This window comes from Adiantum capillus-veneris, chromosome 20 (assembly GCF_014529385.1).
Source record: "Adiantum capillus-veneris isolate H3 chromosome 20, ASM1452938v2, whole genome shotgun sequence".
Classification (NCBI taxonomy): Eukaryota; Viridiplantae; Streptophyta; class Polypodiopsida; order Polypodiales; family Pteridaceae; genus Adiantum; species Adiantum capillus-veneris.
The window spans coordinates 152,027,745-152,041,665 of NC_140950.1; the positions used below are offsets into that span (position 1 = coordinate 152,027,745).

The window sequence follows — 13,921 nt, forward strand, 5'->3', positions numbered from 1 at the left end:
GAATAGAATGCCTTGCATTCTTTCCTTCCACAAATCAAGACCTGTGCCATCAAATCTTTTGATTTCCATCAAAGATTTTGACTCACTGCTACTTGTAGATGCATTGGAAGCCATTTTGGTGCAAAAATTAGACCAAAAATTCGCTGCTTTAATTTTATAACAGCAAGTTGCAAGTTGTAATTTTAGCCTCTTACAGGCTTAGAAAACACTGTAAAAGTGCAAGGGAACGTAATAAGGTGTTACAAACACTTTATCCAAAGTGTACAGCAGTTAAAGAGGTAAATTTCAGTAATAAATACTGAAATTTCAATACACACATAAAGCATACATCCTGTGCATGAATACTCTCACTTCAGCAGTAAAACCAAAGTGCATTTGCAACAACCTCAAGCCTGCAATTGAGGTAAAAGCTGCTGCAAAATGTATTTTGAGCAACACATAGACTCAATGGGAAGCATCCGCAGGTGAATACATTGTGTATTGTTACATAAACCTCCTGTATATGTGAACGAAGTCTCAAAACTCTGCTCATTTGGACCATAAATTGTAATACATACTACAAATTGTCAAGAATTGCATCACATTTGCAAAAGCCCCAAAAGTTACTGTGAAATTTGCTGAAATTTCTGAAAAATCAGCAAAAAACCCTAAATTTCCCAACTCGAGTCCCCGAAATTTCTCTTGTAATTGCACCTGTAAGGCATAAACTTGAATAATCTTGCACAAATGTGCAAAACCCCCAAGTTTAAAGTGACACTTTGCTGCAATTTACTGAAATTTGAGCAAATAGGGCAAAACCCCCAATTCTACCGGTGAATTGGTGTTGCCCAAAGTGTCCCAAATGTACCTGTAACACTTGTGCTTGCTGTAATTAACAGAAAAAACAGCCCCAAATGACCTGTTTTCAACCTGTTTAGCACTTGTAGGCTGAGGTATTGTCGTCCTCGAGTCCGGGGAGGAGAGAGAAAATACTAACGTTGCTGTTTTTAGAGAGAGAAAATTGCTCAGGAGAGAGAAAATTGCTCAGGAGAGAGAAAATGAAAATTTCTCGCGAGGGGATGCGCGCGGGAGTAGAGAACTTGGCTCTGATACCAGTTTGAAGGAAGAGAGGGGCTGGCGATGGATGCAAACAAGCCCACGAGTAGAGAGAGAGAGAGCGTGAGCGTTGTTTTAGAGAGAGAGAGAGAGAGAGAGAGAGAGAGAGAGAGAGAGAGAGAGAGAGAGAGAGAGAGAGAGAGAGAGAGAGAGAGAGAGAGAGAGAGAGAAATGAAATGTTATATTAACGTCTTCAGAAGGTCAAAATGACCTATGAGACCAAAAAGTTACAATTGGTGAATCTGATACCATGTCTGAGTACGGAAATTACCAGGTTACAAAGTTACCAAGTTACAAAGAACTAACACTAAAACACTAAGGCACTAAGGAGAAAGGGAATAAAGGGGGGGGGGGGGGGGGGGGGGGGGGGAGGGGGGGTTTGTGGGTTCAGATGAAATCTCTCATCGGTCGCTGTCGGATTTCATCGACTTCCTCCATGGTCAAAACTCTGGTTGGGCGTCTTGCATGTCGAGCTAGAGTGATCTGTATCTTCTGTTGCAACCTTCGTCGGTAGTGGGAGACCCCCCGAGGTCGTGGACGTGTGGATCTGCCAAGTTCAGTGGCTCTGTCAAGCAGTGTACCTCTAGTATGAGTAGGCTGTAATGACTGCTCCGTTTGCTCTCCTCTGTTTGGTGTAAAGAACTCTGTGATTCGTCTCTGAGACTGTCTTTCCCCTGATGTCCTCAGCAAGCTCTCCCTAAGTCTGCGCAGCTCTAGCAGGAACAATCCGAGACACTTTTGATCCTTGTATCTCATGACTCTAGAAAAAGGTCCGAACCCTTCTCTAAACAAGCAGTGGAAGCGTCTGTGTATCTCATAGTATGCCGGGCAGTGGCATGTGTAGTGCAGTTCTGTCTCTGGCTCTAAGTTACATAGGTGACATATCCTGGCTCCTGCCAGCACCCCTCGGAATCGGCCAGTCTCGATCTGGAGCTGATGTGAGGATGTGAGAATCTGTCCAATAGCGCATCTTATTCCATGAGATAAGTGTGTATCCATGTATGGTGGCCTAGTCACAAATCCGTCCTCCGTGAGTTGGAGAAGATGCTCTCTGTAGAAGGCCATCTTCGTGCCCAACTCCTGTGTCGGTTGTATCCATGTGCTCCTGGTATTTAGTTGAATCAGATCCTGACGTATGAGCGTGGTGATCTCTGTCCGTGTGAGAGACAAGGAGGGTGCATCCAAGGAGTATTGAAGCGGAGGTAATCCATCCATATTGAGATCATGCGACTGGAACCATGATGCCATCTGTCCATACCAACATGCTGTATCGTCTTGTAGAGCTAGTTGTCGAGATGACTCCAATGCAAGCCGAGCGTATCTGTCTCTGGGGAGATCCCATAAACCGTGCATAAAGGACACCGATCTCGTCAGTGCCTCCACCACGAGGGGGGGGGGGGGGGGGGGCGGCTAGCTCGGCTCGGATAATCTCATGTGGTACTGAGGCCTTAGCCCGAATCATCCGAGCGATCATAGAGACCAGAGGCCTCTCCATACATCTCCATCCATCTGTATTACCAGATCTCCCATGGTGGTCTACTGAGGGTCCCCATACGTGAACTCCATAGAGCATAGCTGGAGTCACTAGAGTGTCAAAGAGCCATAGCTTTGTTCGCGGTTCCTGAAACTGAACCTGCGAACAGATCCTCTCCAGTCCTCCCAAAGCTGCATATGCTCTCGTCAGTCTAGTCTTTGATGGTCTCCTTAGTGAAAACACCGGTCCACTGAATACTACCCCAAGATAGGTATATGCATCTGTGTACTCCACAGTCTCTTGGCCAAACATAAATGTGGGTGCCGACCTCCTGACCCACTGTGGTGTGGTGTTGAACACCATAACCTTGGTTTTTCCCAGATTGACCGACAATCCACTGTCACGAGCAAATGTATGCAGAGCATCCAAATGACGCTGCATCCCCTCTGGGGAGTGTGAAATCAGCACAATATCATCAGCATATAGTAACAGTGGAATCCATGTCCCTGCTAGCTGAGCCCCCCTGTCTCTTTGCCGCTCTACATAGTCTGAAAACTCATCCACATACATCCCCAAAAGAGTCGGGGATAGTGGGCATCCTTGCTTTACTCTGATAGTGGAGTGGACCATGTCAGACATTCCCTTAGTGGTGCGTACCCGTCCCATCACTGTCCTGTATAGAGCCAGAATACCCCATATCAGCTCTATAGGCACACCCATGTCCTGTAGTCTGTGTATAAGTCTGGCTCTCGGCACTGTGTCAAAAGCTTTGCGGAAATCCACAAAGCTACAATAGATTCTCTTGCCGTGGTGTCTACCCTCCTCAGTAATAGCTCTGAGTGTCAGAATCTGGTCCAGAGTGGAGAAACCTCTCCTGAAACCTGCTTGCCCTGGTGCTCTTATTCCCTTTCGCTCTGCCCATCTACTCAGCTCCTGCTCAAGGACGGATGCATACAACCTAGCTAATGTGTGGCCAACCATGATGGTGCGATAATTCGCGGGAATCATGGGATCTCCTGACTTGAAAATAGGCACAATCGTAGACATACTCCAGGTCTCCGGGAAGCCTTCATACATGGCTCGATTAAACATCATAGCCAGGAGCTCTGCAAGCATATCCCTGGCATGGATGAAGTGCTCTGCTACTAGACCATCATGATCATGCGCTCTCCTTGTCTTCATCCTGTCAATGGCTTTCCTTACCCTCTCCGCAGTAAAGAAAGAACATGTCTCTAGGCATGTCTCTAGTGGGTCCGGCAGAGGTGGTTGCCCTGATGCTGTGTAGAGAGATGTGGCATATTCCCCCCATGTCTCAGTGGAGGTGACCGCGGGTGCTGGTGAATGCTCGTGGAATAGCCTCCATGCTTCGCGTGAGTCCTCACTTATAAATAGCTGATATAGATCCCGCTCTAGCTGAGATAGATAGGCCCTTTTCTTTTGTCGCACTAGGCGGCGAAAGATAATCCGTGACTGTCGATGTGTGGTAATACCCGTGAGCACTTCCCTCTGTAGTTTGATCCTCGTCTCTTTGCACTCCTCATCATACCAACTGTTCTGGGGCATGTTCCCAGATCGTCTCCGTGTGGGCTGGCTGTGGGGGTATGCCTCTGATGCTGCATCATGGAGCGTCTCTGTCAAAATCTGAGTGAGTTCATCTAGTGGCCGTCCCGGCTCCTGGGTGCATAGCTGCCTGTATATCTCATCCATATACACAGAATCCATCTCCCTCATGAAGGTAATACCGAGTGTGTATGGGGACCCCACCTAATGGAGCTGTGCTGAACTGAAAGGTCAGGGTGAAAGACACGATAGCATGATCAACTGCTATTCCAACTGGCCTAGTGCCCACCATGAAATCCTGAAAGAATGGGATGAGACCTGGCTGGGCCATAACATAATCCACTGTGCTCGCACCATGTCGGTGTGGAAAGCAAGTAAAACCTCCAGCTGTCGAAAATCTTTGTAGGCCATTCACAATGGCCAATCTGTGTGCGGTTCCCATATCTATCAAGTATCTACCATACTCAGTGTATTCCTCATCTTGTGATAGTTTGGATAGACCCATCTCTGTGACGTCCAGCTCCCTGAGCATCTCTTCGGAAGTATCATAGAATATTGTCTGGTGGTGGGCAGTCCTAGCATTGAAATCCCCTAGTATGATAATGTCCCCTCCTTGGAAAACTCCCATATGTCATTATCCAAAATAGCAAAGGGGGATTGTTCTCTAGGTGATGCATATACCGACGTACTAGGAGGAAAGTAACAAATAGCAATGTAGAGGTATCTGCCCGTCTCTGCCCTGAGCCTCACCCACATGTACCTAGCATGTTCATCCTTGCGTGCTATATATATCATTGGTTGCAGTTCCTCCCTGAATAGAACTGCCACTCCCCCTGAGCCCCGTCCTCGATGCTCCGATCGGGTCTCTTGTCTGCAGGTTGTCTCCCATCTATATCCGCTCACCTGTGGCATGGATTGTCCTGGTGCTTGATGCGTCTCATAGTAGAAAATGATGTCTCTCCCCATAAAGCTATCCTCAAAGGCCCCTACATCAAGACGGAGTGACCCGTTACAATTCCAGGTTGCTATCTTTAGTGTGGTCCCATAGGTCTCGCACCGTCATGCAGGGCGTCGCTCCAATATCACCACCTTTCCATCCCTGTAAAAGGCAATCTTCCCCTTTTCCCTTGCGGCTCTTATTTCCGGCATTACTTCTTGCATATGAGCAATCTGCGAGAGGGTGAGGTCATCTCCAAGAAAGATGCCCGTCTTCTTTAGAGTCGCTCTCTTCTTCAAGAAATCTTTCTTCGCTTCCATGGAGGGGAAGCGGAGAATGAGTGCCCTTTCCTTCGAGGTTTCTCCGTTGCTCCCACTTTTCTTAGTGCCCACTCTCCAAGCCCTTGTATGCGTCTGCTCGTTGACCCCCACCAAGGTCATGAGTTCTTTCACCTCTTTGTCTACATTATCTTGGTCTCTGAGGCCACATACCCTTACGTGTAAGGCCCGCACACGTCTCCTTTGCTCCTCTTCGAGTGTCAGGTTGATGATGGTTGGTGTGGGGGTGGGAGTTATTTCCTTGCCTTTCCCTTTCTTGACAATCTCGATCCATTTTTCGGCCTTTTTTGCTTTCTACTGGGTCTTTGTGATGGCATCTACCCATGAGGTTGTCATTTCTTTTTGTTGCTCCCCACCTTCTTTGATGGCCCGTACTTGTTCCTTGATCGTGTTAAGCTCTTCAATGACAGAGGGTTGAAGTTCTCCCTCTTCGAGGACATTCTGCGATCGCACCTCTGCAAGCTCTTTCTTGAGTAGTGCGATTTCCTCATCTTGGGCCTTCACGCGATCTTCGAGTGTACGTATCGTGATTTCCTGTGCTGCCACACGTGCGTCGAGGCCGTTAATAGTACCTAAGAGGTGGCGGTTGATCTTGCAGATGGACTCGCTCAGTTCTTCTTTGCATTTTTGGATGGCATCCTCGACCGGGTCATCCTTGCTATTCAGCTTTCTCATGGTTGAGAGGCCGCGTGCACCCACAGTGCCGCGATAGACAGGTGGGGGGGGAAAGGGGGCGCGCGATAGACTGAAGAGGGAGGAGGAGGGGGCGCCGCGATAGACAGATGGGGGGGAAAGGGGGAGGCGCGCGATAGACTGAAGAGGGAGGAGGAGGGTGCGCCGCGATAGACAGAAGGGGGGGAAAGGGGGGCCGGTAGACTGAGGGGGGGGGGGGGGGGGGGGGGGGGGGGGGGCGCACGATAGACCCAGGAGGGGGGGTTAAAACTAATCATTAAACTAAAAATTAAAAAAAGGGGGGGGGGGGGGGGGGGGGGGGGGGGGGGGCGCGCGCGATAGACGGGGGGGGGAGGGGGCAGCGCGACAGAGAGGGAGCGGGGCGGGCAGCGCGAGAGAGCGGGAGAGAGGGAGCAGCAGGGGGAAGCGCGAGGGGCAGGGGCGGGCAGGGAGCGCGAGGAGAGAGTGAGAGAGAGGGCAGCGCGAGAGAGAGAGGGAGCGAGGGAGCAGCAGGGGGTGCGGGAGCAGCAGGGGGGGGCAAGAGAGAGAGAGAGAGAGAGAGAGAGAGAGAGAGAGAGAGAGAGAGAGAGAGAGAGAGAGAGAGAGAGAGAGAGAGAGAGAGAGAGAGCTTTATTAACGTCTTCGAAAGGCCGAACTCGACCTATGAGACAATATCAAGCAACATATGTAGGGTAGAGAATGTGGTATATCGGTGGTGGCCTGCTCAGGTATCTCTGGAATGCTGGATCCCCTGGTGCTGGTACATGACTCTGCTCTAGATACTGATGGTGTAGAGCTAGTATCCTCGAGATCTCCCTTTGGTGACACCCATGTGTCCTGTATCCTGGGAGCCTCGGTCTCCGACGTGCCCTCTGAGACTCTGCCTGCAGAAGGGTAAGCCCTCTACTCTGTGTAGGTAGTGTGGGGGGGTTTGGCCCTGCTCGTCGGAAAAACTGTGTGATGGTAGTCTGTGTCCTGCTATCCTGACTCTGGCGTGGTTGTAACAACTGCTCTCGAACCTCTAAAGCTGCAACCAGGAACTGGCCAAACCTCCTCTACTCTCGGCCTATCATATGCTGCTGTAATGAGTCTCCAATGCCATATCTCTCTCTCAGCTCTGTATATGCTGGGCATCTCATGACAAAATGCTCCTCACTCTCCACCTCCGTCTGGCAGATCCGGCAGGTACGCTCCTCTCGTGGTATGCCTCTGGCTCTGCCACTCTCAATCTCTAGCTGATGTGATGACACTCGTAGCTGGCCAATGCTGACCCGAAGTCGGTGTGGCATGTACTCCTGCATGTATAATGGAATCTCAATGAATCCCTGCACTGAGAACCTCAGAAAATGCTCATAGTAATATAGAATTTTAGGAGGTAGGGTGTCTGTGGGCCTGTGCCATGTCCTCTGAATATATGTATGCCATATCTCCTGTCTGATGACCCTATTCCGCTCAGAGCGTGAGAGGGAATAGGTCGGGGCCTGGGTGTCATACTGGAGTGGTGGTAGTCTATCGATATCAAAACCGTGTTGAGCTAGCCAATCTCTTGTCTGGGCATACCATGAGCTAGTGTCCCCTGCCTGTGCCATCTCTCTAGATGCAATGAAGGCTCTATGAGAGATCCTATCTGGATCCATATCTTTGAATCTGTGAAGAAGGCAGACAGTCTGAAAGAGTGCCTCTACCAACATCGGTGGTGCAGCCAGCTCAGCTCTAATAATGTTGTGTGGAACTGATGGCTTGCTGCGAATCATCCTGGAGATCATAATAATCTGTGGCCTCTCTATCTGTGTCCATACTGAGTCTGCCAGTCCTGGTCCCCAAATTGCCGAGGCATACATGAGTGCAGGTGTGACCAGTGTGTCAAAGAGCCACCCCTTCGTCCGGGGCTCCTGGAAGTGGGCCTGGTGGCACTGTCTCTCCATCAGAGCTAGTGATGCGTATCCTCTGGTAAGTCTATCTCTGGCTGCCTGTGTCATGGAGAAGGTCCCTGATGCTGCGGAGAGAGAGAGAGAGAGAGAGAGAGAGAGAGAGAGAGAGAGAGAGAGAGAGAGAGAGAGAGAGAGAAATGAAATGAAATGATATATTAACGTCTACAAAAGGCCAAAATGACCTATGAGACCAATTGATTACAATGATGAGTCTAGTACCAAGTCTGGGTACAAACAAAGAAAACTACAAACAAAGAAACTGATAGGAGTGCTACCGACTCCTATGGGTGGCTGGTAGCTGATCAATGGTATCATGCCATAAAGGTACAAAGTGGGGATAAGTGTCACCATGATACAATATAGCAGTAGCATGAAGCCTATCCTGATCGACACTCTGGGTGTCGTGCTAGAATCCTGTGGATCTTCTGCCGCAATCTCTGCCGGTGCTGCGTGGCTCCCCTCCTCAGTCGCGGTCGTCTCGATCTCCCTAACTCTATAGCTCGATCAATGAGAGTACCGCTGGTGTGTGTATGGGTGGGAACCGAGCTCTGTGATGGTGGTGTCCCCTCTGCCTCTGTGGTACTCAGGCTGAAGAAATCTGAGATGCGTCTCTGAGACTGTCTCTGTCTTTGCCCACTCAATAGAGCGTCTCTATGTCTCTGTATCTCAAGTAGGAATAATCCGAGACATCTTTGATCCTGATATCTCATGACTCTATCTAACGAGTCAAAACCATCTCTGAATAAACAATGAAAGCGTCCCCGTATCTCATAGTAGACTGTGCAGCGACATGTAGTGAAACTCTGTCTCTGGCTCTGCATGGCATAACTGACATATCCTACTGTCTGCTAGTATGCCTCTGAATTTACCTGTCTCAATCTCAAGCTGGTGTGAAAATGTGCGAATCTGGCCAATAGCACATCGTAACCCATGAGATAGATGTGTGTCCATGTAACTGGGACGTGTGACAAATCCGTCTATCGTGAGTTGGAGAAGATGCTCTCCATAGAAAACCCTCTTCGTACCCAACTCCTGTGATGGCTCTATCCTTGTCCTCTTGCTATCAAGCTGGATAAGATCCTTCCGAATGAGTCTAGTAGCCTCCATCCGTGTAAGAGCCAATGATGGTGCATCAAGAGAATACTGGAAAGGGGGCAGCCTGTCCATGCTGAAACCATGCCTCTGAAACCATGAGCTCATCTGTGCATACCAACATGATGTATCTCCCTGTAATGCCAGCTGTCTAGATGACTCAAGAGCAAGCTTGGCATACCTGTCCTTGGTGGTGTCCCATAAGCTGTGTACAAATGATACTGATCTGGTGAGAGCCTCAACCTCCATAGGTGGGGCAGCCAGCTCCGCTCGTATGATGTCATGTGGGACTGAGGCCTTGGCTCTAATCAGCCTAGAAATCATAGATATCAAGGGTCTCTCCATATTACTCCATCCAGCACTGTCAACAGACGGTCCCCAAACCTGAACCCCGTAGTGCATAACTGAAGCGACCAAAGTGTCGAAAAGCCAGAGCTTTGTTCGAGGTTCCTGGAACTCAACCTGCGAACAAATCCTCTCTAAACCGCCTAGGGCTGCATAGGCACGAGTCAATCTAGTGTCTGCTGCCACTTTCAGTGCGAACCTCGGTCCACTAAAGACCACCCCAAGATATGTTATGCATCAGTATACTCCATATTGTCCTGCCCATATGTGAAAGTAGGTGCTGATCTCCTAACCCACTGTGGCGTGGTATTAAATACCATGACCTTGGTTTTACCAAGGTTGACAGACAATCCACTATCCTCTGCAAAACTATGCAATGCGTCCAAATGTCTCCGCATACCATCTGGTGAGTCTGATATCAACACAATATCGTCCGCATATAATAAAAGAGGGATCCATGTCCCCGCAAGCTGAGCACCTCTATCTCCACCTCTGTCAATATAATCAGAGACCTCATCAACATACATACCAAATAAAGTAGAGGACAGTGGGCATCCTTGTTTCACTCCGGTAGTGGAGTGAACTATGTTAGATATCCCCTCTGACATGCGTACATGACCCATCACTGAACTGTACAATGCCATAATCCCCCATATCAGCTCTGTGGGTACCCCCAATTCTATAAGCCGGCGCATCAATCTGGCCCTCGGTACTGTGTCAAAAGCTTTGCGGAAATCCACAAAGCTGCAGTATATCCGTCTACCATGTGCTCGACCCTCCTCAATGATAGCTCTGAGTGTAAAGACATGATCTAGTGTGGAGAAACCCCTCCTGAAACCAGCCTGCCCAGGTGCCCGTATGCCCATAATCTCTGCCCAACTGCTTAGCCTATGCTCAAGGATGGATGCATATAACCGTGCCAATGTGTGTCCTACCATGATAGTACGGTAATTCCCCGGTACTGTGGGGTCTCCTGTCTTGAAGATGGGTACAATAGTAGATAATCTCCAAGACTCAGGGAAGCCCTCACACATGACACGGTTGAATAACCGTGCAAGCATCTCTGCCAACAAATCCCCAGCATGTATAATGTGCTCTGCTACCAAACCCTCATGATCCTTTGCCCGTCTGGTCTTCATTTTGTCAATGGCCTCCTTTACCATCTCAGTGGTAAAGAAGGTGCTCGTAGCCGGACATGGCTGTGGTGGATTTGGTAGTGGTGGTTGTCCAGGTACAGTGTATAAAGATGCTGCATACTGCCCCCATATCTCTGTAGAAGTAATCACTGGTGGGGTAGACTGCTCATGGAATAGACGCCAAGCCTCTCCTGAATCTCTACTAAGGAAGAGCTGATATAAATCTTGCTCCATCTGGACCAAGAAAGCTCGCTTCTTCCGTCGCACAAGTCGTCGTGTACCAATACGAGACGGTCTATATGTGATCACTCCCAATGTAAGCTCCCGTTGTATCTGAGCTCTACTCTGTCGACACTCATCATACCCGTTGTTCTGAGGTATGTGCCCAAAACGACGTCTCCGACCAGGCTGAGTGTGTGGGTATGCCTTTGTCGCTGCCCCATGTAACGTCATTGTCAGCATAGATGTGATCTCCTCCACTGTGTATACTGGCTCTGATGTGCATAAAAGCCTACGTATCTCCTCTGCATAGATTGAGTCAGTCTCTGGTGTAAAAGTATAGCGTGGATGTCTACCACCCCGTGAGGCCTGAGATGTACTGTACTCAAAGGAGACTGATAATGCATGATCTACTGCTATCCCTACAGGCCTGGGCCCCACTGTGAAATCCTGAATGTGAGAGATAAAGCTCGGATGTGTTAGAACATAGTCTACAGTGCTGGACCCATGTCTATGTGGAAAACAAGTAAAACCTGTAGACAATGGGAAGGTCGATAAGCCATTCAGTATGGCTAAACTGTGAGTAGTCGTCATCTCCCTCAGGTATCTCCCATACTCTGTATGTTCTCTGTCGTGTGAGCATCTCTCAAGCCCCATCACCTCTGGCTCTAACTCTCTAAGCATCTCCTCTGAGGTGTCATAGAAGACCGTCTGTGAGGTGCCTGTACGGGCATTGAAATCCCCCAGGAGTATGATGTCTCCATCTCTGGAGAACTCCCAGATATCATCATCAAGTACAGAGTAAGGAGACTGTCCTCTGGGTGAAGCATATACTGAAGTGCTGGGAGGAAAATAGCATATGGCGATGTACAAGAAACGTCCAGTCTCTGCCCTCAGCCTCACCCACAAGTATCTGGCCTGATCATCTCTCCGAACTATGTGCAGTAGTGGTTGGAGCTCCTCTCTAAAAAGAACTGCTACACCTCTTGATCCTCTAGTCCCATGCACAAATCTGGTGCATGTCCGGCAAGCTGTCTCCCATTTGTATCCTGATATGTGCGGCATCAACTGTCCTGGAGCCTGATGAGTCTTTGAGTAGAAAACAATGTCTCTGTCTCTGAAGCTGTCCTCAAAGGCCCCCACATCGAGTCTATACGAACCATTACAGTTCCAAACCGCCATCCTGAGAGTGGTCCCATAGGTCTCGCACTGTCATGTAGAGCGGTGTTCTGTAATCACTACTCGTCCATTTCTGTAGAAAGCTAACTTTCCCTTCTCCCTTGCTGCTATAATCTCTGGCATGACCTCTCTCATATGTGCAAGCTGTGAGAGCGTAAGATCATCTCCTAAAAAGATACCTGTTTTCTTGAGGGTTGGCCTCTTCTTTAAAAAGTCTTTCTTTTCTTCCATGGAGGGAAAGCGCAAAATGAGAGCCCGTTCTTTTGAACTCTCCCCATTACCTTCACTCTTCTTGCCCACTCTCCAAGCTTGTGTGTGCGAGGGCTTCTCCACCCCCATCATGGACATGAGGCTCTTCACCTCTTGGTCCACCTTATCTGAATCTTTTAGGCCGGTCACTCTCACGTGTAGAGCGCGTACCCTTCTTCGTTGTTCCTCTTCAAGTGTCTTGTTGATGATGTCAGGTGTAGTCGGGGTTTCCTTGCCCTTTCCCTTCTTGACAACTTCAATCCATTTTGCAGCCTCATCCATCTTCTTTTGCGTTTTGGAGAGAACCTCCACCCATGAGGTCTTCTTTTCTCCTTCCTCTATTTCTTTGACTTGTGCTCGAATACTATTCAGTTCATCGATCATTGATGGCTGAATTTCTCCATCTTCAAGGCGTCCTCCCTCTTTGGTTTCGTCGAGTTCCTTCCTAAGGGCTGAGATGCTACCTTTTAAAGCTTGAATTTCATCCCGGAACTCCTTGCGTTCTAGTTCCCTTGCCTGTTCCTCCCTCTTTTTCCATTCAAGAATTAAATTCTTCTCTTTCTTCCACTCATCCATGTGGGCTTTGCATTCTTTCAACTCCTTTTCAATGGCTGTCATCCTCTTGCTTGTGACCATGTAGTGCGCCGCCATCCTTCTTGCCTTATTTGTTTCACTTATCTGATTCACTTTCCAATAGAGAGGAGAGAGCGACCTATACGCACCGCATTATGCATACATGTGTTTCCACATTCAGCCTACATGGCATATATTTGCTTTCTGTACGTGTCAATGTGCAATTTCTGCGAGTTCTGCTGTTTCTAAATTCCTTGTAGAAATCCCTGCAAGTTTGAAATATGTAGGATTTTGAAATTTCGAAGGTTCGGAAAATCTGGAAAAGCCGAGAGAGAGAGAGAGAGAGAGAGAGAGAGAGAGAGAGAGAGAGAGAGAGAGAGAGAGAGAGAGAGAGAGAGAGAGAGAGAGAGAGAGAGAGAGAGAGAGAGAAGATTGTACATTGGTTTCGTGTGTTTGATAAGGCACACACTCAAAAGCCTTGGGTTTTATTATGTGGGTACATTTTGAGGGTCACTTATGTGACCCTAGGGGTGGTTCACACCCAAGGTATAAAAGAATGAAGAAATACATATGAGAGGTATCCAAAAGGGCCTCTAGACCCAACAGTCGGTTTAGTTTCTCTTGTCCACTTGGCCGTTTCTCTTCCAGTTGGTCATGCCACATCATCACTTGTGACAAGATCATTGGATACTGTTGTGAGCGCATCAAGAGTTCTAAACAGGATAAGATGGCTAGATTGAATGATTGAAACACATTGTTCAGTGCGAACTAAGCGTGTGATTTTGTCAACTGCATGCTATGTGAATGTACTGTCTTGTGGGGATGGTCATGGGCATGGTTTGCTTAAAATGTGAAAAGAAAGGATATGAATCTAATAGTAACAAGATTTAGTAGATCAAGACATCCGTGAAAAGAAAGGATATGAATCTGATAGTAACAAGATTTAGTAGATCAAGACATCCGTGAAAAGAAAGTATATGAATCTGATAGTAGCAACATATAGTAGATCAAGACATCTGTGAAAAGATAGGCACGGTCCGGATGTGATTGCTAAATAGGTTACAATGATCATCTAAGACCCTCGATAGAAATGTGATTGATCAATGACTGATGGCTTTTTG

General features: G+C 48.3%; 2 protein-coding genes across 3 annotated transcripts in view; one reads left to right on the forward strand and one right to left on the reverse strand.

The window, feature by feature from the left end:
• The window catches only part of LOC147433412 (uncharacterized), a 126,443-nt gene that overhangs the window by 16,928 nt on the left and 95,594 nt on the right, over positions 1 to 13,921 (forward strand). The window lies entirely within an intron of this gene.
• Positions 11,279 to 12,509, reverse strand: LOC147433413 (uncharacterized). The gene has a single exon (XM_086491762.1). It carries the CDS (start codon positions 12,507 to 12,509, stop codon positions 12,012 to 12,014), a length of 498 nt encoding a protein of 165 aa, XP_086347888.1. The 3' UTR covers positions 11,279 to 12,011.